This window comes from Bombus pyrosoma, linkage group LG13 (assembly GCF_014825855.1).
Source record: "Bombus pyrosoma isolate SC7728 linkage group LG13, ASM1482585v1, whole genome shotgun sequence".
Taxonomy (NCBI): domain Eukaryota; kingdom Metazoa; phylum Arthropoda; class Insecta; order Hymenoptera; family Apidae; genus Bombus; species Bombus pyrosoma.
In genome coordinates, this window is record NC_057782.1 from 10,104,549 (window position 1) to 10,128,666 (window position 24,118).

At 33.3% G+C, this 24,118-nt stretch overlaps 3 protein-coding genes across 3 annotated transcripts; all 3 read left to right on the forward strand.

Moving 5' to 3' along the window:
• Positions 1-514: 514 nt before the first annotated feature.
• On the forward strand, positions 515-7,989 carry LOC122574386 (probable cytochrome P450 6a14). Its single transcript, XM_043741903.1, has 12 exons — positions 515-723; positions 1,331-1,674; positions 1,897-2,425; positions 2,520-2,741; positions 2,940-3,191; positions 3,316-3,473; positions 4,587-4,596; positions 5,797-6,146; positions 6,223-6,748; positions 6,872-7,093; positions 7,190-7,441; positions 7,709-7,989. Exons 2-12 carry the CDS (start codon positions 1,342-1,344, stop codon positions 7,870-7,872), a joined length of 3,018 nt encoding a protein of 1,005 aa, XP_043597838.1. The 5' UTR covers positions 515-723; positions 1,331-1,341; the 3' UTR covers positions 7,873-7,989.
• An 841-nt stretch (positions 7,990-8,830) lies between these two features.
• On the forward strand, positions 8,831-12,883 carry LOC122574413 (probable cytochrome P450 6a14). The gene is made up of 6 exons (XM_043741998.1): positions 8,831-9,010; positions 10,005-10,350; positions 10,649-11,174; positions 11,340-11,561; positions 11,638-11,889; positions 11,979-12,883. The coding sequence occupies exons 2-6, from the start codon at positions 10,018-10,020 to the stop codon at positions 12,146-12,148; spliced, it is 1,503 nt and encodes a 500-aa protein (XP_043597933.1). The 5' UTR covers positions 8,831-9,010; positions 10,005-10,017; the 3' UTR covers positions 12,149-12,883.
• Positions 12,884-14,450: 1,567 nt separating this feature from the next.
• Positions 14,451-22,682, forward strand: LOC122574387 (probable cytochrome P450 6a14). The gene is made up of 11 exons (XM_043741904.1): positions 14,451-14,672; positions 14,774-15,150; positions 16,257-16,779; positions 16,886-17,107; positions 17,184-17,435; positions 17,542-17,695; positions 20,132-20,480; positions 20,603-21,128; positions 21,244-21,465; positions 21,692-21,943; positions 22,144-22,682. Exons 2-11 carry the CDS (start codon positions 14,818-14,820, stop codon positions 22,317-22,319), a joined length of 3,009 nt encoding a protein of 1,002 aa, XP_043597839.1. The 5' UTR covers positions 14,451-14,672; positions 14,774-14,817; the 3' UTR covers positions 22,320-22,682.
• Positions 22,683-24,118: the final 1,436 nt, after the last annotated feature.

Genomic DNA, 24,118 nt, shown 5'->3' on the forward strand with positions numbered 1-24,118 from the left:
TCGTAATTATATTCGCAAGCCACATGGCGACGGTACACAATGATGAATGATTTACGTAAACGATACGAGTAAATCTCTGTCAAGGACTTCGCTGCAATCAATCAGAATGACTCTCGACAAATACTGTTTTTATATATACATATATATACCCAGCTTCCCTACATTATTTCTATTATATCTTTAAACTGATTTTTGTCATTTGTGATATTTCATATTTTTTATACGTTTTATAAATATATTTAATGGTCATACGGGCCATATTTCTATAAATCAAATAAATATTATATAATGAAATGGATTAACGCTGTGTCACTGTTTGTTATCAAATTCCTCTCAAGAAAAGTGATAAAATAATATGACATCCAAACTATTGATATATATATATATATATATATACGTATTTTCTAGATAGGCGAAGGAGAATATTCACGGCGGTGAAAAGAAGTTGAAACTTTTCGTGAAAATAATATCGATAGCTTGATTCATTTCAAAATCTAAATTAGTTTCCGTTAGTCTGCCTTTTGATCCCTGCCTTCGTACAAATAGCGTGTGTTGCATGACACCAGACTACAAAATACCGATAGTAGCTTAGACGATACTGTTGCTGTAGCTCAGCTAACTCAAATTGAAGCATCATCGTTAACGTCATTCGATATTCTGCGTGAGATACGGACAGGTACGTTTCTTCATACTTAGCAGAAGCTTTATTTAAAGAACAACCATGTAAGTATGACAACAAGTTGAAATTTAATTTGTAAATTTAAATATTTCGTACCTATTATTCAACCAACTAATTACTTCATTTACAATTCAAAAGTAAAATTTAAATGTTCTTATCGATCAAGCATAACTTATTGATTTTTCACTGACTTTTTGATATTGGTAACGTGATAAGAGTAACTTCGTTTTTTACACTACATTGGGAATTCGTCACAGTGCACGTAGATGATAAAAACAACACGAAGTATATTTCGTAATTCAGGTATATCACGGAAAATTATTACTTGACTAACGCTACATTACATCGGAAGTACATTTTCCTCGCATACCCATAGACTATCGTTCAAAAGTATGCAAATACTTGCTTCTGTTTGACAGAGAGCAATTAAATAAAAATACGACCGAAAGACTGTCTAATAATTCCACTTATTTGTTATCAATACGATCGTATAGAATACGATTATTGGAGAAAAATATTTCTCAAACACCAATCCGTCATAATAAACTGAAGATTGATAATTTTGAAATCAAACGTAAAACCATTTAAAAATAAGTAAAATAGAGGAACGACAGCAGTCATTGATTGTGATTTTTAATTATTGAAATTTAGTACCTTACAACATGGACTACTTTCAACTTCTCTTCGGCATCGCTGCAATACTTCTCGCGATCTATTATTACTATACCTCGGTTTATGACACCTGGAAGAATCGTGGCGTGCCTGGGCCAAAACCGTCAATGTTTGTTGGCAATTTTTTGGATATTCTCCTTAAAAGACAGGCCCTGGCCACAATTGTGAGAAATTTCTACAACGAGTACAAAAGTGAACCGGTCTTTGGCATATACGAAGGAACATCACCGGTTCTTGTTATTAACGACCTAGACTTGATCAAGGATGTTCTCATCAGGGACTTCTCTTTATTCGTCGACAGAGGGTTCAAAGTACTTGAAAAGGTATTTCCTTGATTGATTGCTCTGCGCAACAATATTATTGAAAACAGATTTATTGAATTGATTTGATGTGAAAAGCATCTTGAGTTCAAAGATATACGAGATGTTTTGGAAATAATAAAATAATCGTACAAACATTTTTCGGAAATTATTATACGGAACAATTGCGAAACATCCCGAAATCAAAGTGTTTGTAAATTTATCGATGTATAACTTCTTGCGTAGATAGAGCCATTGTCGCAGCATCTCTTCCTTTTGGAAGCGAGAAGGTGGCGGCCACTGAGAACGAAGTTATCACCAATATTCACCTCCGGCAAGCTGAAAGAGATGTTCCCACTTATAGCAGAGTGCGCGGGAAATTTAGAAAAATATTTAGATAAGGTAGTAGAAAAGGGCGTGCCAGTAGTAGAGTGTCGTGATTTGGCTGCAAAATTCACGACCGACGTGATCGGGAGCTGTGCATTCGGGATCAGCACGAATGCTCTTGAAGATGAGAACAGCGAATTCCGAAGAATGGGCAAACAAATTTTCGCTCCCAATTTAAAACAGACTATTCGAGAATTATGCAGACGATTTGTACCATCTCTGTTTAAAGTAGTCGGTTACTTTTTACGAACGACGGAGATGAACAACTTTTTCATAAATCTGGTTCGTGACACAATGGAATATAAAAAGACGAATAATATAACAAGACCAGATTTTATTTACCTGCTGATGCAACTGAAAGAACATCCAGAAAAGATGGAAGATGTTGGTGAGTAGGGAATTTGAAAGTATATCTCAAATGAAATCGTGAAAAATACATATATCGATAACAGATTTATAACAAAAAATTGTGTGTTTTACAGAACTAACCGACTCCTTAATTGCCGCGCAAGCGTTTGTCTTTTTCATTGCTGGATTTGAAACGTCTTCGACGACGATAGCGCATGCTCTCTATGAGTTAGCACAAAATCAGGAAATACAAGATAAATTACGGCAAGAAATTAGAGATGCGTACAACAAAGATGGTGGTACTCTGACGTACGAAGGTATCAAAGGAATGAAATATTTGGACAAAGTGTTTAAAGGTGTGTGCCAAAGAATATTAAAGTACGTCTACCTAATGAAATCTGTAATAAGAATTTATAACAAAAAGAAGGAAACACTTGATTACTCATAAGATAGTAGAAAGATCATTTACTTATAAACGAGAGAATAGATCCGATTCTCGTGAATAAAACCCGTGCTTTATTTTTACGGAGGAAATATTTTTTGTTACTCCATAGAGACACTAAGAAAATATCCAATACTGACGATATTAAGCAGGCAAGCGATGGAGAATTATACGTTCAAAGGCACAAAAATCACCATACCAAAAGAAACAATAGTATGGATACCAATATATGGTATCCAACACGATTCAAATATTTATTCAGATCCTGAGAAATTTGATCCGGAAAGATTCAACGAGGATGCTGTTGCTGCCAGACATCCTATGAGCTATCTATCCTTTGGCGATGGGCCGCGAAACTGCATTGGTACTCGCAATATAGTATCTTCCTGTTCCCTTATTCTTATATAATGCCATTATTTAATACTATGATAATTATACGATTAATTATACGACACCGGATCGATGTAATTTTTAAAAATTGCTTTCAGGTGCCCGATTCGCTCATTATCAAAGCAAGGTCGGTCTTGCAACGATTCTGCTCAATCACAAAGTCGATGTTTGCGAGAAAACCAAGATTCCATACGAACCAGACAAAGAGGCCTTTTTGTTATCGCTCACCGGCGGGGTAAATTTAAAGATAACTAGAGTACAAAATTAATGTAAATAATTATTTAAATATATTTCTTATCTAATTATGCTATTACATCGTGAATATTGCAATTACCGTAAATTAAGTTGTATTATTATGTACAAATTGTTTAGAAACGATCGTATCAGAGAACGAAAATATTTCATTGATAAAGCTTGAAACTTTTGAAACGTGGATATAACAAAATTTCGACGCAAATATCATTATAGATTTCGGTTATCGTGAATTTCCATTTATACTGTATCATAAAGATAACGATAAAAGAACCACCTCTGTTAGCACATAAAAATGAATCGTTATTGTAATTAAAAAATTACTCCGAATAAATCCGATACAATCGACAATTTCCCACACAATTGTCGACTATTCGAAGATAAGAAAGTGTAAGAAAAAATAAGCCGTGTAAGCGGCGTACGAACAAGGCGTTAACCAATTACTACTTATCAACCGCTCCATGTGGAGAGTGGGTAGAAGCAAACTTACATTCATATTATTTCTGGCACAAGCGACTTCAGTCAGTATAGTTTGGCGTTGACCGTAGATACAATCCAAACAGTTTCTTTCATGCAGAAAGATTTCATCTTTATGTAATTATCCATCTCAACAAGTAAGTGTACAATATTTTACGGTCACATTACTGCAAAATACGTAGGCTATATAGCGTGTAGTTGATTATAAATACAGATTGTGCAATTGCGTAGCAGCAAAAATACATCGCAAAGTTAAAATGTTAGATAACGTATATATAGGTTATGTTCTATAGGTTAACATCATATTCCTTGCTTTTATCATCAAATGATACACGGACTTATGCGATAGTTATTTTATTTCAAATAAACGTAGTAATAATTTTGCTTATTACACGCAACGGTGTTATTTGTCGCGATGAATTATCAGGAAACGAGATTAATTATCAGAAAATATCTGTATATAATCACACAAGCATCATTTACTTTATTTTATACTCTACGTAAATTATTCCATCAGTGATGACAATTATTATTAAACGAAGAGTTAGAATTTATTAGAGCGTAGTTTTATGATAAAATTTGATTTACCTGTCATTTATAACTGGATATAAAATGATTAATTTGTTTTTTCGGATATTAGCTACTTATAGGTTATTATCAAATCTTTATCAGTCGGCATCGGTGTTCCTGAACTTTTGTTTTCGTAGTTTATCTGCTGCAAAATATCTGCCATAACAATATCAGTTTGGTGACAAGTCACTATAGTCACTCGACTGATGACACCAAACAGAGTTTCCTAGTTTATGTTTCTATGATACCTTTGTTTACGTACGCCATTTTAATAGTGTCTGATTAAATGAACTTTAGGTAAGCTCCTATAATCCGAACTATCGCTGCGCATCAATTCAGTTATGTATATCAATGTCTAATTATAATATGTAAATAATAGGTGCGCTCGTTGTGTGATACGTTCTCATGCGTTACGACTGATGGAGGCTTGCAACGTTATTGTGTATTTAAGAGAAAATGTATTCTTATTAACCGAACCAAAAATCGTTAGCGATAGAGAGAAATATATAGATGGATTTCTATTATATAAACGACCTGGTCGTATGAACCAAATCGTCCGTCGATGGGGTTAGGTTTATATAAACAGAGTCTCCCTGTATGTGCAATTTTCTAATTCGTACAATTAATTTTAAAACATGCGGATAGTGCTCTTAGTTTAATAGCAAATTACTTGTCCGAAACTCGACTAAATGCCACGAACATTCTAAAGTTACGCTATACATTTGACAAATTTTTTTTAGATTTATGCTATAAATATTTTTATTTCATTAAAAGTTTTATAGAGTATAAGTAGCAAAAACAACATCAAGTAAGTACGTTCCATGATTCATTGCTAGTACTACTGATCGTCCGAGCGCGATCATCATTATCTACTTTGAAATAGTCGTTGCCATCGTGACGCGTCGTATCGTCACTAATCCTAAGCGCATGTCTTTCAATTTCCTATTGACAATATCATTATGTAAACTCCATGCTGTTGCGATTCATTCATCACAATTGTGGAATATATAGAGACAGTATAGAGACAACATGTTACACCATAATTAATATCTCATCCACTGAGGTAAGTTTTTAAAAACCAATCAAAATTCATTAGTCGTATTCAGCTTGTCCGTCAACAATTTATTTATTTTTTTATCCTTCTGAATGTTCATTCTGTTACAATATCATATAGGTACAAAATTTTCGTTTCATTAATAGTTAAGAATACGTTTTTAATTGCACACTCTATATTTAAAAACTACCCTACAAACACTGATACTTATTCATTGAAATTAAAGAAATCTCGTTCGACATGGACTATTTTCAACTATTGTGTGGCATTTCCGTACTACTTCTTGCGATCTATTACCATTACTCTTCATGCTACAACTTTTGGAAAAGTCGCAATATACCTGGACCAAAACCGATAATCTTCATTGGCAACTTTCTGGACGTCCTTCTTAAAAGAGAATCGCTAACCGATTGGACGAAGAAGTTGTACGACCAATATAAGAATGAACCAGCTTTTGGAATATACATAGGAACATCACCATTGCTGATACCTAACAACCTAGATATGATTAAAGATGTTCTCATCAGGGACTTCTCTTTATTCGCTGAACGAGGATTTAAAGTATTTGATGAAAAAGTAATTAACAACTTCATTGTTCCTGCGTTACATACACTTTTCAAGTAACTAATTATTATTGCAATTTCTTGCGTAGATAGAACCAATACAACAAAATCTCATCATGTTAGAAGCTGAAAGATGGCGGCCGTTGAGAGCTAAACTCTCGCCGGTATTCACATCCGGCAAGCTCAAAGAAATGTTCCCACTTATAATAGAATGCGCGGAAAAATTGGAGAAACACTTGGAAAAATTAGCACAGAAGGACGAACCAGTGGAGTGCCGTGAGTTGATTGCAAAATTCGGGATCGATTCGATCGGTAGCTGTGTTTTTGGACTAAACATGAATGCTCTGGAGAATGAGAACTCTGAATTTTTTCGAATGAGCAAACAAATTTTTGCAGTTAACGTAAAACAGACAATTCGCGATTTTTGTAGAGAATTTACACCATCCTTGTATAAAATAATTGGTTCTTACCTCCAACCAAAAGAAATCAACGATTTTTTCCTAAATTTATTTATCGATACGATGAAGTACAGGATGGATAATAACATAATCAGACCAGATTTTGTGCACTTGCTGATGGAACTGAAGAAACACCCGGATAGAGTTAACAATATTGGTGAGGATGAGAATACAGTTTAAGATTATGCTTCGAATAAAATTAGATCTTTGGTAACAGCAGATATTGCAATATTGCGATATCATAATAATGCATAGTAACAAATCTTGTTGTATTTTGCAGAACTCACAGACGCGTTGCTTGCTTCGCAAACTTTCGCTTTTTTCATCGGTGGATTCGAAACATCTTCCGCAACGATGGCACATGTTCTTTACGAGTTAGCACAAAATCTCGAAATACAAGATAAACTAAGAGAAGAAATTAGAGACGTCTACGATAAAAATAATGGAGTTTTGACATACGCAGATATCAAAGGAATGAAATACTTGGACAAAGTGCTTAAAGGTGCGTAGTAGAGGGTAAACTCGCAAAATTATTGAAATATCCAGATATAATTTTATTAATACGAATGGTAATATTTTCTATGCCTTTTCTCCGTAGAAACACTAAGAAAGTATCCGCCATTGCCTATTCTAAATAGGCAAGCGATGGAAAATTATACGTTTAAAGACACGAAAATTTCCATACCAAAAGGAACAAATATATGTATAGCGATATATGCCATTCAAAATGATTCAAATGTATATCCGGATCCTGAGAAATTCGATCCTGAAAGATTTAACGAAGATGCTGTCGCTGCCAGGCATCCTATGAGTTATCTGTCTTTTGGCGATGGACCAAGGAACTGTATTGGTATGCTAATAAAATAATAAAATAATAAAGTATCAAATCGTTGGCATGTGCTTGGATCGTTGGTTTCAATCAGCATGACATTATGGAAAAGATAAATCGTCAACATCTTTTCCCTACCTTCTATCATCTCCCATTTAGAAAGCATCTCTTCTATCTTTAATATATAAAATCCTTATGAGTTGGAATTTGTTCAAAATTTCCTGCGAAAAGTTTCCTACCCAAACCTTCAAGCCAAATAAATATATAATTTTTTATAATTATTTGCAGGTGCCCGTTTCGCGCAATATCAAAGCAAAATTGGACTTATAACGATTCTCCGTAACCACAGAGTCGATGTCTGCGAGAAAACCAAGATTCCTTTTGAAAGTGACAATCGTGCCTTTTTAACGATGCTAAAAGGAGGAGTGTATTTGAAAATATCTAAGGCATAAAACAAATAATTATTCTTATACTTATATTACTATCATTCTATATTATTTTATTATATATAATTAATATATATTATATTATTATATTATACTAAAAAGAATTTTAAATAAAATAAATATGACAAAAATTTGTACATTTTGTTGCGGTATTTGAAAGTGATCGGCACAGACGACTAATCGAGATCGATTAACCAGTTAGACGGCTAACCAAAACCCTAATCGGTACATCACTACTACTTGAACTGACGAAGAAACTTGCACTAGTTGATGGAGTCTTTAACTGACCAATTGATTACATCGCTGACATTCTCTCCCAGCTCTCTTAGTACATACCTTGGAAAGGATGCGACGGTTACAGTGTGGAATTTCCGCCAGAACTGAGAAATCTAACTACTTTCACCTTGGTATCGACATACTCTTCTGAGCTTTTACGAATGAACACTGGATGCACAGAATGCTAAATGAAAGAATTAATATATATCCGTACTTCTTATTATACTGATCGTTTGTCATTGTTGTCAATTTGTTACCATTGAATAAAATAAATTAAGAAAAATCAGAGTCGGATAAAGGTTGCTTTAGTAAATTATACATGGCCCTAGATATGAACGATTCAGCGACTAGGCGATTAGTAGAGAAATGTTGACTGATCAAAGGATGGAAAGTCAGTAAGTAAAATCTGAACAGAGAGATCGGTTCAGCGATTTAGCGACTAGGCGACTAGTAGAGAGTTGTGTATGAACACTTGAACTAAAAAATATTTGTTTAGTCTAAAGGACCTTAAGTATGAAAATGCCAAGATTTATGGTGGATCCTTAAGACTATTGAGGATGAGCGGTAAAGGTATGTGACATCTGGTTGTCATCTTGCCTGCGGCGTGGGGTCTGATTTGTGTAGAATCACCGGACGTAATACTTTCGTTATCTGCAAGTCATCATGAGTATATCTTCGATAATCATCAGAGTATGCGTTTAAAGATCGAAAACGTCAGTAGATTAACACCAGTCTATTCTACATCATGTTAGGGAAAACATTATTTTTCGCCACTCAGGAATATATCGTCCGGCATTAATAAGACATCTATATACATACGTACTTATGTGCGTCTGGAAAAATAATGAGAAGCGATATCAGTTGCTTTGTAAGTACTATATCGAACCGTATATAACGCTTTTAACTACGTTATAAACCTACTTTTTAATTCTATTGCTTTATATTGTGTATGTATATGCATATTTCAGGATAATACTTTCAAACAGTTTCAATGTTAGTTTCAATGTTAGTTTTACTTACGTCAAAAATTATGCAACACGACACTGATAACAATTTCAACGTAATTATGCACGGATAACACTAATCTAACAACTGAAATCTACTACATAAGTAAATATACATAATTTGACTAATTTTAAATAGCATAATAATAAAACGAATAGCGTTGACATGCATATATTTCTCATTTTTTATACGCAACGAATATTATATCAATTATATTGATATCGCGTGGGAAAAAATATTGCGAGTAATGCAGCAGATAGCTTCACGCGTCTGATAATCTGGTTGATAAGAATGTTGCTTGATTCACGTCGTATTTCAATACTTCTTAAAACAACAACGTTCTAAAATATAAAAGTAGAACATTTTCATACAATATGCATGTGATGATAACAGATGTATATAAGAATTTATAGTTTCAAAGTTTCAAAGAATAAAAATGTTTTCTATGTAATCATCGAATATATTCAATAACGCTGAAATTAGCATTAACAAACAAGTCAGACATTGTTCATATATTATGTATGTCTTATATTAACAACTCAAATAAGACAATATATTTTATTCATAATTCGACATATGTTGCTCAACAAGGACATGCCCCTAAACGCGCGGCGAGGCTAAGCAGACTTGTACGCGCGTTTGTTCAGAACAAAAATCATCAAAAATATCACCGTATTCACGCGTATCTCTATCAACATCATAAATACACCTTTAAATTAGAGGAAAATATCGTCAAGGGTCCAACATTCGACCAGCACCGTTTTAACGATATAATTTAATCCCTCTTCTTTTGTTCTACGGCGTAAAGAAATGTCTTATAGAATTTTTACAGCACGACATTATAAATTCTTTTTCAGAAGAGAAATTATAATGAGTGGCTTTGAAATTTTGTGCGGGTTAGCCGCATTACTTCTGGCTTTTTATTATTATTCCACGTCAACCTTCGATTTTTGGAAGAGTCGTGGAATCCAAGGACCGAAGCCTGTATTCTTATTTGGAAACACCATAGACCTGATGCTTGGAAGAATATCAATGGTGAATTACCTACAGAATCTTTGTAAAGTGTACAAAAACGAGCCAATGATTGGGTTGTACATGAGAAGATCGCCGGTTCTTGTTCTAAGAGATCTGGAACTGATAAAAGATGTCATAATTAGAGATTTCTCGACATTCGCCGATCGAGGATTTGCTGTTCACGAAAGGGTATGTTACGCTGCATTTGTAAGTGAAAAAATGAGCGATAAAGTATTAATAGCCACTTCGTGCTCTTTATCCATATTCCTTATTCATAGTTATGGTTTATTAATAGTGCGATCGCGAAGTAAACAAACATTTTTATCATAACGCGAGACATAAAAATAGATCTTTTAGATAATTCATTGCCTAACGAAGGAATCTAATTCTAATCTTCTATTCTCCAGCGATAATATTATATTTGTACTGTTCGCTTGAAGGAAAATATTTTATCGATTTTTAAACTGATATCGCGAACTGTTCACAGACAGAACCACTGTCAATGCATCTCTTCAATTTGGAACCAAAAAGATGGCGTCCGTTAAGATCGAAGCTCACTCCAATGTTCACATCCGGCAAACTGAAAGACATGTTTGGTCTCATCCTCGAATGTGCAGACCATTTCGAAAAATACTTGGATAAATTGACCGAGAAGGAAGAGCCCATAGATTTTCGCGAGGTAACAGCGAAATTCACGACCGACGTGATTGGTTCCTGCGCCTTTGGAATCGAGATGAGCTCGTTATCAGAAGAAGACAGTGAGTTTCGTAAAATCGGCAGACAAATCTTCGCTACGAACTTAGAGAACGTAATACGGTTAAAACTCAGACTGTACATGTCGAAACTGTACGATTTGTTGGGTTACATCGTACCGGACAGAAGACTTGCTCCGTTCTTTACCAAGCTCGTGACAGACACTATGAAGTACAGGAAAGAGCATAACATATACAGGCCTGACTTTATACATATGCTTAAGGAATTGAAAGAACATCCAGAGAAATTGGGCGACATTAGTAAGTTTATAGCAACAACTTAATTTTAATATCGCATCGTAATTTATGCCAGGAAAATACAATCACATTGTATCGTATTGGCGAATAATTAGGACGAAAATAATACGACTCACTTCTTAGTACAACGTAATGATTTAATTAACACAAGCGAACTGTATTTTGCAGAATTAACAGATAGCTTATTAACTGCGCAAGCTTTCGTTTTTTTTGCTGCCGGCTTTGAAACTTCGTCATCGGCAATGAGCAACGCTCTTTACGAACTCGCCCTAAATCAAGAAATTCAAGACAAATTACGTCAAGAGATCAAGGAACATCTTGCGAAACACAACGGAGAGTTGCAATACGAACATGTTAAAGACATGGAATACTTGGACAAAGTGTTTAAAGGTATGTGTATAACTTTGCTTTGAGAAGAAAAATGAAAAATGAATAAAGTAGGTTTTTTTTCAATTTATTCCTATAGAAACATTACGGATGTATCCACCAGGATCTCTATTGCCAAGAAGATCTACTTCCGCCTATACTTTCAGGAACACAAAAGTCAGTATACCGAAGGATTTAATGATATGGATTCCCATATATTCGTTGCATCATGATGCTGACATTTATCCAAATCCCGACGTGTTCAATCCAGAGAATTTCAACGAAGACGCCATTGAGGCTCGTCACCCGATGACTTATTTGCCATTTGGCGATGGACCAAGAAATTGCATTGGTATGTTCAATTATACGAGCATTTCTGTTGAAGTTGTTTGTTTCTGTTTAAATGATCAATTTATCAATTTGCATCATTTTTATTCTTAGGTGCACGTTTCGCTATTTATCAAACCAAAGTCGGTCTAATCACGATTCTTCGTAATTATAGAGTGGACGTTTGTGACAAAACTATGATTCCATACGAGTTTACTAAGTCGTCGTTTCTACTGACGCCGAAGGGGGGCATATATTTGAAGTTAACGAAACTAGAAGCATAATTTCAAAGCGAGACATCCTTTAAAGAGACTAATTTTAATCGTATTAGCGCCGAATAACAAATTTTTCTATGCTTGTGTTGCGAAATAAATTTTGTAATTGTGACATGACAATTTTCGTTCTCTGCCATGCAAATATAATGGAATTTAACGTTTAAAAGTTAGTACGAACGGTACATATGCAACATGATATTCGGTTTGTGTCAAGATATTGTTCTGCGATAGCATCCTCATGTATTTCACTGAAATTCTCCAAGTTTTCCTCGTTTTAAAATAGGCTATCGTGGAAATTTTACGCAGTGGAAGCTAATCTACATTCTCCTCCCTAAAGATTTCCGCTACATACAGACTATCCCCAATATGTTTTCTGTATATATTTTTGTGCATGTACAATTTTTGGTATACGTATATATACGTATATGTGCATACCGGAAACTACAAATATGATACTATTCCGAAAAAATTGATGTATGACGAAAGAAACTTTCGTAAGAATCAGTATGTATGAAAGCCTACCACAATTACGTATTTGACCCGATTCGCGCGGATACAACTTGTTCAGTACAGTTGAATGACCACTCTGCCGCCTCTTCTGCAAAGAAGCAAAGAAGGAGAAAGAGAAAGAAGAAAGAAGAGAGCTATCCTTACTATACGTAATTACGAGATACGATGTCTGACTTTTTTTTTTATTGATAGTAGATGTACACATTTTAAATAAAATATTTCATGTCAAATCTATCGCTGCCTTTAATATATTTACTATATATATTTATAAATATTTAAACTAGAAACATGAGTTTTATACTTGTTTTATGTCGGAGCTTATGATAATATTCTTCCACATTTATAATTTATAATCCGCAATGATAATGGTAAACAATTAAATTGAATTCCGTCAAAAGTGAATAAATGTTCGGATATCACTTATGTATCGAAAGTAACGTAAAGCATGACTTCAATGGAATATCTTCTTTATGGTGATTTCATGAGTCATAGCATTCTGCGTCCTATAATGTACATTATCGAACCTGATTGATAATGATTCAATTTCGCAAAGAATGGAATTTTTACTGAAGCGTTTCCATGATTGTAAAGATTTAACAAGCTTTCTCAAAAAATGTAAATCGTGCACTTTAATAAATCTTTATGTATGATGTAATTTTTGGAAAAATATTGCTCATGCTCACGATCGCTACATGTAGAGTACTAATTGCGCTTACTCGAAGAAAATGTAACGAAACATAGTATATTATAATTACTTATTATATTCTCTAAACAAATGATTTTTTTAAATGTTGTTTACGTAGCTAAATTCTTCGTTTAAGAACGGGCAATTTTTACATTTAAACCATTTTTCTAAATCTAATAGTTTAGAGGCTGCCTTTAAAATGAATGTCGATGAAAAAACGTACGCGTCAAGTATCTTTAATAATTAAAATATAATTCTTCCAAAAATTTATATTACAATAATTACAATAATTAATAAGGCTAGCTAATTGGTAATACTAGCTAATTGATCTTCAGATAACCATGGCCAGGTTAGATATATTTGTAAGAGAAGAATAATTAATTCTTTGAATAATGAATTTTTTTCCATTGTAGGAAACATTGTTTTGTTCAACTATTATTAATACGAGGGTCGTCCAGAAAGTACTATCAGTTTACATATAGAAACCATATAAAACAATGCAAATAAAATACTTATAGAAGGCCGACTAGCTTCAGTCGTGTATTAACTAAAGTCATACAAAATTTTGTATTTAAGTATTTAACATTGACATTTTATCACGTGTATAAATCAAACATGTACATAATGTATGCAAGACGATGGCCATATAAACTGGTGGTTGGAGTGTTTAACAAAGTATATAAAAACTCGTATAGCATTATAATAACTGTTCAAGTAGAGTTGGTGGTTGTATCGAATAATAGCGTAGTATATAAGCCAAAGTTACAAATCGAGAGATCTTTTTAAAGGGCATTTGTATTGTTGTTATTTCAAAACAGGTATTAATTTCTGGGCGATCGTCGTAAAAACACATCTCTTCTGATGATTCTGTAAAGAAAAGATAATGCACTGAAAGCTAGGAGTTGTTTTGCTAAAAATCAAAACATGTATCGTGTTCTAAGTTAGGAACCAATTTAACAATGTTGCATGTATGTAATCGTACATAGGGAAAATACGTCAGAGAGCAGTAAACAAGGAAACGTACGTCATTATAAATTTCCAAGAGAAATTTTTGCGTCATGAAGGGGATATATAATGATGCTGTAGTTAAGGATGCACTGAAGTACTAATTCAGCCGTCGCGAGAGAATCATTACAAAGTAAAGCAGAATCACGTCAATAAAAGACGAGTACAAAAGAGATCAAAGTATTTGAATTAATAAATATAAATTCATGTATTTATGAATATCAATATATTTATCAAGTAGATGCATAGAAAGTGGAATTATTCAATGCTTAAGTAAACAAATAAATAAATAAATAAAAATTGTATAATTCTATTCTTCCAATTTTTATTAAGGCAAGTTTCTGTAATATTCATAATCGAATCGGCTTGAAAAGTGTCGAACGAAAGGAGAACATCGACTATACCAAATTATCATTACGCATTTCTTTTTTCAGGAGATCATTTTTTTCGTCCCAATCAGTAACTGAAACAGAGAACCATGGCATATTATTTGTTAATAATATGCGGTGTCGTTGCAGTACTTCTAGCTTATTACTATTATTATACATTAGTATTTAATTTCTGGAAGAAGCGCAAAGTCTCAGGACCAAAACCAGTATTCTTCTTTGGAAACGTCATAGACATCATGTTTTCAGAAATAGCTTTGCCACAATATATTAAAAGCCTTTACGAAACCTATACGGATAGAATGATTGGGTTATACATGAGATCGACGCCCGTACTAGTTTTAAAAGATCCGGAGTTAATCAAGGATGTCCTCATCAGAGACTTCTCGAAATTCGCCGACCGAGGATTCAATGTCCATGAAAGAGTATGTATACATACGTATAACGTATGAAAATTATTTTTAGAACTTTTGGATACGTTTTGAGTCATTACAGCGAGCAAAGTAATATAAAATTTTTTAACATATTTAGATGTTTTGTCCATAAGATATAATCCCCAAATAATACGGGTAGAAACAATTTGGTAACATCTTTCTTAGGTTTTGGATTATGTAAGGACCTTCAACTTTCTCATTTTATTATTTCTGAGTATTCGCGGTCAATTAGCAAGACAAAACTTGAAAGACTTAGTGGCCAGCTACCGAGGAGGCGTGGAGGTGTTGATAGAGGTTTTCAGTTGAGGGCCAACTTAAATGTTATGTTTTAGGTGACAAATACCTAAGTATCTTTCGTCTATTTCGTCCTACGTTTCCTTCATTTGCATGTAATTATATCTTTTCTGTTTAAATCAGTTGCAATGTATACGTTATACGAATTCTATCTTAGATCAGTGTTGTTAATTAGCATTTCGAATGTCTGATACGTGTATCTGTTACGATCAATATATTAAACCAACATACATGAACTTATTTATTAATTCGACTTTAACTTTATGAAACATAAATTAAAACGGATCTTAAATTTTACACTTGCTGTCAGGAGTACATATATACACATCAACCACATAACTACAAAGCACAACGCTAAGTATAGAGAGGAGAGAATACTTAATATCGAAATTTTACTATATCAATAAGTAATTAAGATTTAAATGTGGTAATATTAGAGTTAATTCTTATGTTCCGTTTTTACCAAACATATGTATATAGTAAATTATAGCTATAGCACGATGTTTCCCTGTCAGTATTGTTCCACTAAAATGAAAAGTTTAAATAACAGATACGTTTTTAAATAAGAAAATAAAAGGTAAAAACTACGTTACCGTTTAACCTTTATACAATATTTATCCATATATTTATATTATATTTATATTTATGTTTATATTTATTTACATATCATTATCCATTAAAATATATTAACATAATTATACTTTATATTGTTATATAATTATGTATAATAGTTCTCTTAATAATAAAATTAATAGCTAGTCGAATAGTCAAAATTTTCAAATTGCGTTATAAATTGTTTATAGACCGAACCATTGTCGCAGCATCTGTTCAACTTGGAAGCAAAAAGATGGCGTCCATTGAGATCGAAGCTCACTGTGTTCACATCTGGCAAATTGAAAAATATGTTCGATCTGATCATTGAATGCGCAAACTATTTCGAAAAATATCTGGATAAAATGGTTGCGCAGGGAGAAGCTGTCGATTTTCGTGAGATAACAGCAAAATTTACAACGGACGTGATAGGATCATGTGCCTTTGGGATCAACATGGGTGCACTGTCGGATGAAGAGAGCGAATTTCGTAAAATCGGCAAACAAATTTTTGAACCATCTTTAGAGGCGATAATACGAATGAAATTCAAACTGATGATGCCGAAACTGTACGACTTGTTGGGTTACATTGTGCCAGACAGAAGACTTGCTCCGTTTCTAACCAAGGTCGTCACAGATACTATGAAATACAGAAAAGAGAACAACGTGTATAGACCTGACTTTATACATACGCTTATGCAACTTAAGGAAGACCCAGGAAAGTTACACGATCTTGGTACGTTTAATTGTGTAGTTTACGAAAAATTTGATAAAATATGTACATTAGATATTTGTTAGATAAAAGGTAAAATCATGACACAATATTAAATCGTATTTTACAGAATTAACAGACTCTTTTATAACCGCACAAGCTTACGTTTTCTTTGCTGCTGGTTTTGAAACTGGCTCGACGACAATGAGCAATGCACTTTACGAACTCGCGCTGAACCCCAAAATTCAAGAGAAGTTACGCGAAGAAATCAACGAACACTATAAGAAACACAACGGAGAGTTAAATTACGAGAATATTAAAGATATGGAATATTTGGACAAAGTATTTAAAGGTATGCGTATAACTTTGCTTTGAGAAGAAAAATGAAAAATGAATAAAATAGCTTTTTTCTCAATTTATTCCTATAGAAACATTAAGGATGTATCCACCAGGAACTCTGATACCAAGAAAATCAAATTCTGAATATATCTTCCGAGACTCACAAATCAGTATACCGAAGGGTGTGATGATATGGATTCCCGTATACGCGATTCATCGTGATCCCGAAATTTATCCGAATCCTGATGTTTTTAATCCCGAAAATTTCACTCCAGATGCCATTGATGCTCGACATCCGATGCATTATTTACCATTCGGCAATGGACCAAGAAATTGTATTGGTACGTTAGATCAATGATATTTACTTGACGACGACCAAAATTATTAAGCGATAAGAATTTCGACTTGATACAAATTTCAAACACGCACATAAAACTTTTCTTTTAGGTGCACGTTTTGCTGTTTTTCAAACCAAAGTGGGTATAATCACGATTCTTCGCAAGTATAAAGTGGACGTTTGCGAGAAGATCATGATCCCTTATCAATTTGATCCGAGTGCATTTCTGCTAGCTCCAAAAGGAGGGATCTGTTTGAAGATAACAAAAATATAAACGTAATTGAAAATTACGATGACTTTTTAAAATATATCGATTCTAATCGTCTAATTAAAATCGGTATCCAGTGTGTTTTGTACCAAAGCAGTTTATAATACATTATATATTAATTTATACTTTATATTTTATGTAGTTAGATTTTATAATTTTACATATTTATATTTTAACAATAAATAAGCGATACATATATCTGTAGTATAATAATCCTTAAACCCATCACGTTTTGCATGCATCGCGATATGGCACAGGTACAAGGAAGATAATGCTCTTTATCGCTCACAGTCGCACGATGATATTTTGTTTGTGTGTGTGGCAGTTTCCACCGATACATGTGCTTAACTCACCGATCGTGTCGAGTCTGTTAAAAACAACCAATCGAGCCCTTATTCCTTCCACAGGACCTTTCTCTATCTCCGCACTGTACTTACGTGCCTTCCGACAGTATAAAGTATAACCGACTATAATCTACCATATCATTAGAATCAATGAATAGGTTCGAATCTGACCGATACCAAAGAAAGGGACTCTCGAAGCAACGAATTTCCCTTTCTCTCTCTCTCTCTGTATCTCTGCCTTATACAGATAAAATATTCTCCGAAATATTATTCATAAACATTCTACCGGAGAAAGTAGAATTTTTCTTAATTAGTGCAATTTATCTAATATTTTTAGGTATAACTCATATTTCCAAGTGTCGTTAGATACACAGATCTTACTTTTACATTTCTCAGATCTAAATACTCAGATCTTAGTTTTACATTCCTTAAATTTCTCAAAGTAGGAGTTTATTTTTATATTCAATTAAGTTATACATTTAATAATTTAGTTGGTGATGTATCAAATCGTTATAATTGCAACGTAATCACATATGAACACAATTGACAAACAAATACGTTTTCCTTAATGCATATCACAGTAATGAGGATGTAAGCAGCGATAAGGGATTTAGCAGACTAACGTGCCGTTAGCCGCGATCATTTTCAGAAACTACCGGGAGGGAAACAAATTACTACGAACATTTGCAAGTCACCATTAACGATAGCTGGAAGGACGGTGTAGGTATAAGACTAAGAGACTTTCTACTGCAGGAGCCAGTTGCTTATAAAAACGTGTTCAAGAAACAACTTCCTAACTTTCTCTTTCTCTACCGAATAACACAAATAACAAGACTGTGTGTTTATCGTAAGTTGATTTATATTTCTGCTTAGTTGTAAATTTATTATGCGATATGTGTGGCAAACAACATAAGATTTCTCTCATTCTCAAGTAATTTGTTAAACTTCCAGTTACATTTCTCTTTGATTTACATTTATGGTTTACTTTTCGAATCATCAAGCTTAACATCTCTCATATTTAACATTTAGGCTTAAAATCTACTCACTCAAACTCTCTTATGTTTCTTTTAAACCTCAATAACATACAAATTCAAATAGAAATATAAAATAAGAAACTCTAACAATATAAAATGTAAGAATGCAGGAATATAATATAAAACTTAAATTAATATTAAATTAATTAACATTTCAAATCAACTAGGAATTCATTTATCGACTTGCTTCTTCGATTTTGTTTACCGAAAAATTTGCTAATAAATATATATTTAACGAACAATTATTCATAAAATCGATATTTGTCAAGTTTAATCATAAGTCCTTATCGCGATCTAAATACTACAAGCACTACTTCAAACAATTACCATTATTATCACACAAACATTATCTCCTAAAAGCTAAGTACTCTAAATATAAAAGTACTTATCACTCTAACTTGTCAAGTTTTTTTTCTAGACGGTCGAATCTGCATAAGATATTTTTAGAATAATGTGATATCTACCTGCCTATTTTTAGAATAATTTCACTGCATTTTAATTACTATGTACATTACTCAATCTCACACAGAAATATTTATTACATTATTTTCAAAATTAAATGCTGTTCCTAAGGAGGAGGTTCTCACTGTTTTATCTAATTCATGACTCGTAGTAATTTTTTATTATTTGTAAATTGTTGCCGTCAAATTTAGCATCATTTGCTTAAAACATTTTCTTTCATTCTCTATAAACTAGAGAGTTAAAACGATTTAATTTGCTCGATATGATATGGGTAGTACCTCAATTATTCAAACATTTTTCGCGCCGATCGGTGTTTGACTTATTCTGCTATCTGTCTGATCTCATTTTCTCAAACATAAATACTCTTCACTTCGCACTTATCTTAAAGAGCTATTTATCTACTTGACTACGAAAAAGAAAAAATAATTTTTCATACAAGTACATGTTACTTATTATATTAAGTCTAATAACAGTTATCCATTTTACAAAAGTTAATACACCGTATTATACATATTCTATATAAAATGATATAACAATCGTTAGAAATCTTCAACGTAACATCTCTAAAATAGTTTGCAACTACTGATTTCAGATCATCGAGCAAAATGGCGAACTATTTCGAGATTCTATGCGGCATGGCCGCGTTGCTTCTCGTTCTCTACTACTATGCCACATTGACTTTCAATTTCTGGAAAAATCGCGGAGTAGTTGGGCCACAACCTCTACCATTCCTTGGTAACACCAATGAACTTATGTTCGCGAGAAAATCACTGCCTCGCTATCTCAAGGAAATTTACGATACCTATAAAAACGAACCAATGGTTGGTTTGTACATGAGAAGAACGCCTCTGCTTATTGTGCAAGATCCAGAATTCATCAAGGACATTTTAATCAGGAACTTCCCAAAATTTGCGGACCGAGGATTCCATGTCTATGAAAGGGTAAGCGAAATTATAAGTCCGATTTTCAGAAATATATCAATATAATCCTTCGTGCAGTAAACAAGTCCAATTTTAGCTCGATTTATTGTATAACTTAATTTTTCAAATTGATTAATCCATAGACGGAACCGCTATCTCAAAGTATCTTCAACTTGGAATCTGAAAGATGGCGACCATTAAGAACTATGTTCTCGCCGATATTCACATCCGGCAAGTTGCGAGAAATGTTTTACCTTATAATCGAGTGCTCGCAGCACTTGGAGAAGTATTTGGACAAGCGTGTGGAGAAAGGAGAGCCCATCGAATGTTGCGAGGTAACGGCAAAATTCACAACTGACGTAATTGGCACCTGCGTCTTTGGTATCGAGATGAGCGCAATGGCGGACGAAGACAGCGAATTCCGTAAAATGGGCAGGGAAGTATTCGCTGTGAATCTGGAAAACGTCATACGACAGAAGATGAAAATATTCATGCCAAAGTTGTACCATTTGCTCGGTTATATAATACCCGATCGAAAGTTAGCACCATTCTTTACAAAAATTGTGACTGACACTATAAAGTACAGGAAGGAGAACAACATCGTCAGGCCAGACTTCATCAACATGCTGATGGAGGTGCAGAAACATCCGGAGAAGTTTGAAAACATCGGTACGTCTCACAGACATTTAATTCTATAACGATGATTCATTTGCCAAATAGACTTAAAACGGATGAATGTTTGTTAATCGATGTAAATCGATCGCGTGATCGCAATTCTTTCCAGAACTGACAGATTCGCTACTCACAGCGCAAGCATTTATATTCTTCGCAGCGGGTTTTGAAACTTCCTCTATGACTATGAGCAACGCTCTTTACGAATTAGCTTTGAATCAAGACATACAAGACAAGCTTCGCGAGGAAATCAGAGACCACTGTTGCAAGAATGATGAAGAGTTGAAATTCGAAGATATCAAAGGAATGCAATATTTAGAGAAAATATTCAAAGGTATTTTTAATTCTTCTTTAATTCTGACTTTATCTAATCGAATCTATTTCCAATCAATACGATATATCTACCATGTCTAATGAAATTTTATATTTATACAAGCACCATTGATATCATTAGATTACCATAATTTTGATACACAGCGATCGACAGCTCTAACACATTTTCGTGGATTTACATTTTTTAACAAACGTACGAATTCTAATGATTTATTCTTTTTTTACAGAAACGTTGAGAATGTATCCGCCAGGAGCATCCATACCGCGGAGAACGAAATCGAGCTACACCTTTAACAATACGAAAGTTACGATACCACAGGGAACACTGATATGGATACCAGTGTTTGCGATTCATCATGACCCAGATATTTATCCGAATCCTGATTCATTTGATCCCGAAAGGTTCAACGAAGACGCCGTGGCTGCCCGACACCCCATGCATTATTTACCATTCGGCGATGGTCCAAGGAATTGCATTGGTATGTAAATTAGATGACCATTTTTATTATTGCATGATTTACAAAGTTTAGAATTGATTGGTTAAGAAGAATGAAAAATATTTAATAATAATAATCTATTGTTCCTTTCTACTTTCATCTGTAACCTGTTAAATTCACTCCTCGATGAATTACAAATGATCACAACTATTAATCAATTTTTCGTACTGTATGATTTCTAGGTGCACGTTTCGCAAATTATGAAACCAAAGTTGGACTAATTACGATTCTTCGTAACTACAAGGTAGAAGTGTGCGATAAGACGGTAATTCCCTACGAATTTGATCCAGGTGCATTTGTGTCAGCACCAAAAGGAGGAATATACTTGAAGATAACGAAAATATCAAGCGAGTGCTGAAAAATTCTGTTGGATAATTTTTAAATCTGCTCAAGCAACATATATTTATGTAAATTTCGCAAAAACCTAGTTCGTGTTACGGACATGAAAAAAGTCGTCTCTAGTCAAAAGAAATAAATATGGGTATTCTTGTTATTTAGATTAGAATCATCGTTCTAGTAATCTGTTTATTCGAGTAATATATAAATTTTCATTTCTTATTGTAAATTTGAACATCTATTTATATATCCATATTTTTCCATTGTTTCACACTTAACTATAAAGTAGTATTAGGATTAAATAACTTATACCGTTATTAATGTAAATGAAAATTGTAATCTAAAAGATTTGCAAGTGCCTTTAATAAACTAAATAACTAAATAACTAAGTGTTTTTGCCTATTTTAAGGAATTCCTAAAAATTTGAAACATGCAAATCAATAATTGATCTTGCAAATTATTTGATAAATATCGATATCTCATCCATCTCAGCTATTTCGACGATCTTTGAGCGTGTTGAAGAAATTTTAATGAAGAAATTTTAATTAACATCCCAAACATACCGATAATTGTGCGTCCGTGGCAATTTATTAAAAAGTTGAGAATCAAAAATATAAAATACGAGAAGGTGGAAAACTGACTCGTGGCTGCTATCGTTATTATCATTATTTAAGAGAATTATATTTACGTATTACATATTATTTAAGCGATTTATTAGATTGACGTAAATAACGCCAATAACAAAATTGTTAATAATTGTAGTAAAAATGAACTTCTTGTTCTATGAAATCCAGTCCAATGTCCTACCACAACGAATCATTAATTCCCTTTATTGAATGACTCACTTCTTCTTATCAATTCGCAGGATGTGTTAATTCGATACACACGCTTTCCCTTCTAAAATTTTCTATAGATAAGATTAGTGACATGAACTCAATTGCAGAGCCTCGATATCGTCCCACTAATATTCAGTGTTTTTCTCAAATTTTATTAAATATTCCAATCTATACGTTTATATAACATTGTTTTCTGTATATAAATACATACTACAGATTTGAAAAGAAATGACATCTTGAATGCATTAAAGATACTGCTTTTAATTACAAAACGAACCGATGAAAAATACAAAGAGAATTTCAATTTTATTGACGGTACCTACGTAATTATGAAAAACAGATTATGAAACGTGTGTATTTGTATTTTACACGTAAACGATACAATTCCACGAATATTTGTTATCATTTCTTGTAATATCTTTAATTCCCGTTTTCAAGAAGATGATGTGCAATGTATTAAAAGAAAATCAGTTTGATTAAGATTTTGTGAAATGTCAAATGTGAAACATCTAATAAAGGAACGTGGCCTTGTATAAATTTAGAAGCAGAGAGATAGAAAAAGTGTACAATCTATGATAAGAAATAATCATAAAAAGAAGCATCCAAGACTTCGTAGTTTCTAGTATTCTGTATTCTTCATTCATACAATCAATATTTTCGATGTGAAATCAAATCCACCAGATTCTTCGATCAACGTGAAATAATATTTACATTTGTCTTGCATCCTTTGTGGGACTTCGTTTGTGTTTGGGATTGAGCTGCCTACACACGTTGAAATAACATCAGTACCGATTACGCATCATTATATAGTCACCATGCGTAATTAATGAGCGAAGTCATACAGATATTATTTCATGACCATAATACGTTTCTGCATTAGCGTAACTGATACTGTTCCATGCATCACAACATGTTTCAATGTATTTAGATGGTTTTACTTCAATTATTATATATGAGTATGTATAACGAATAGAAGATAACATGA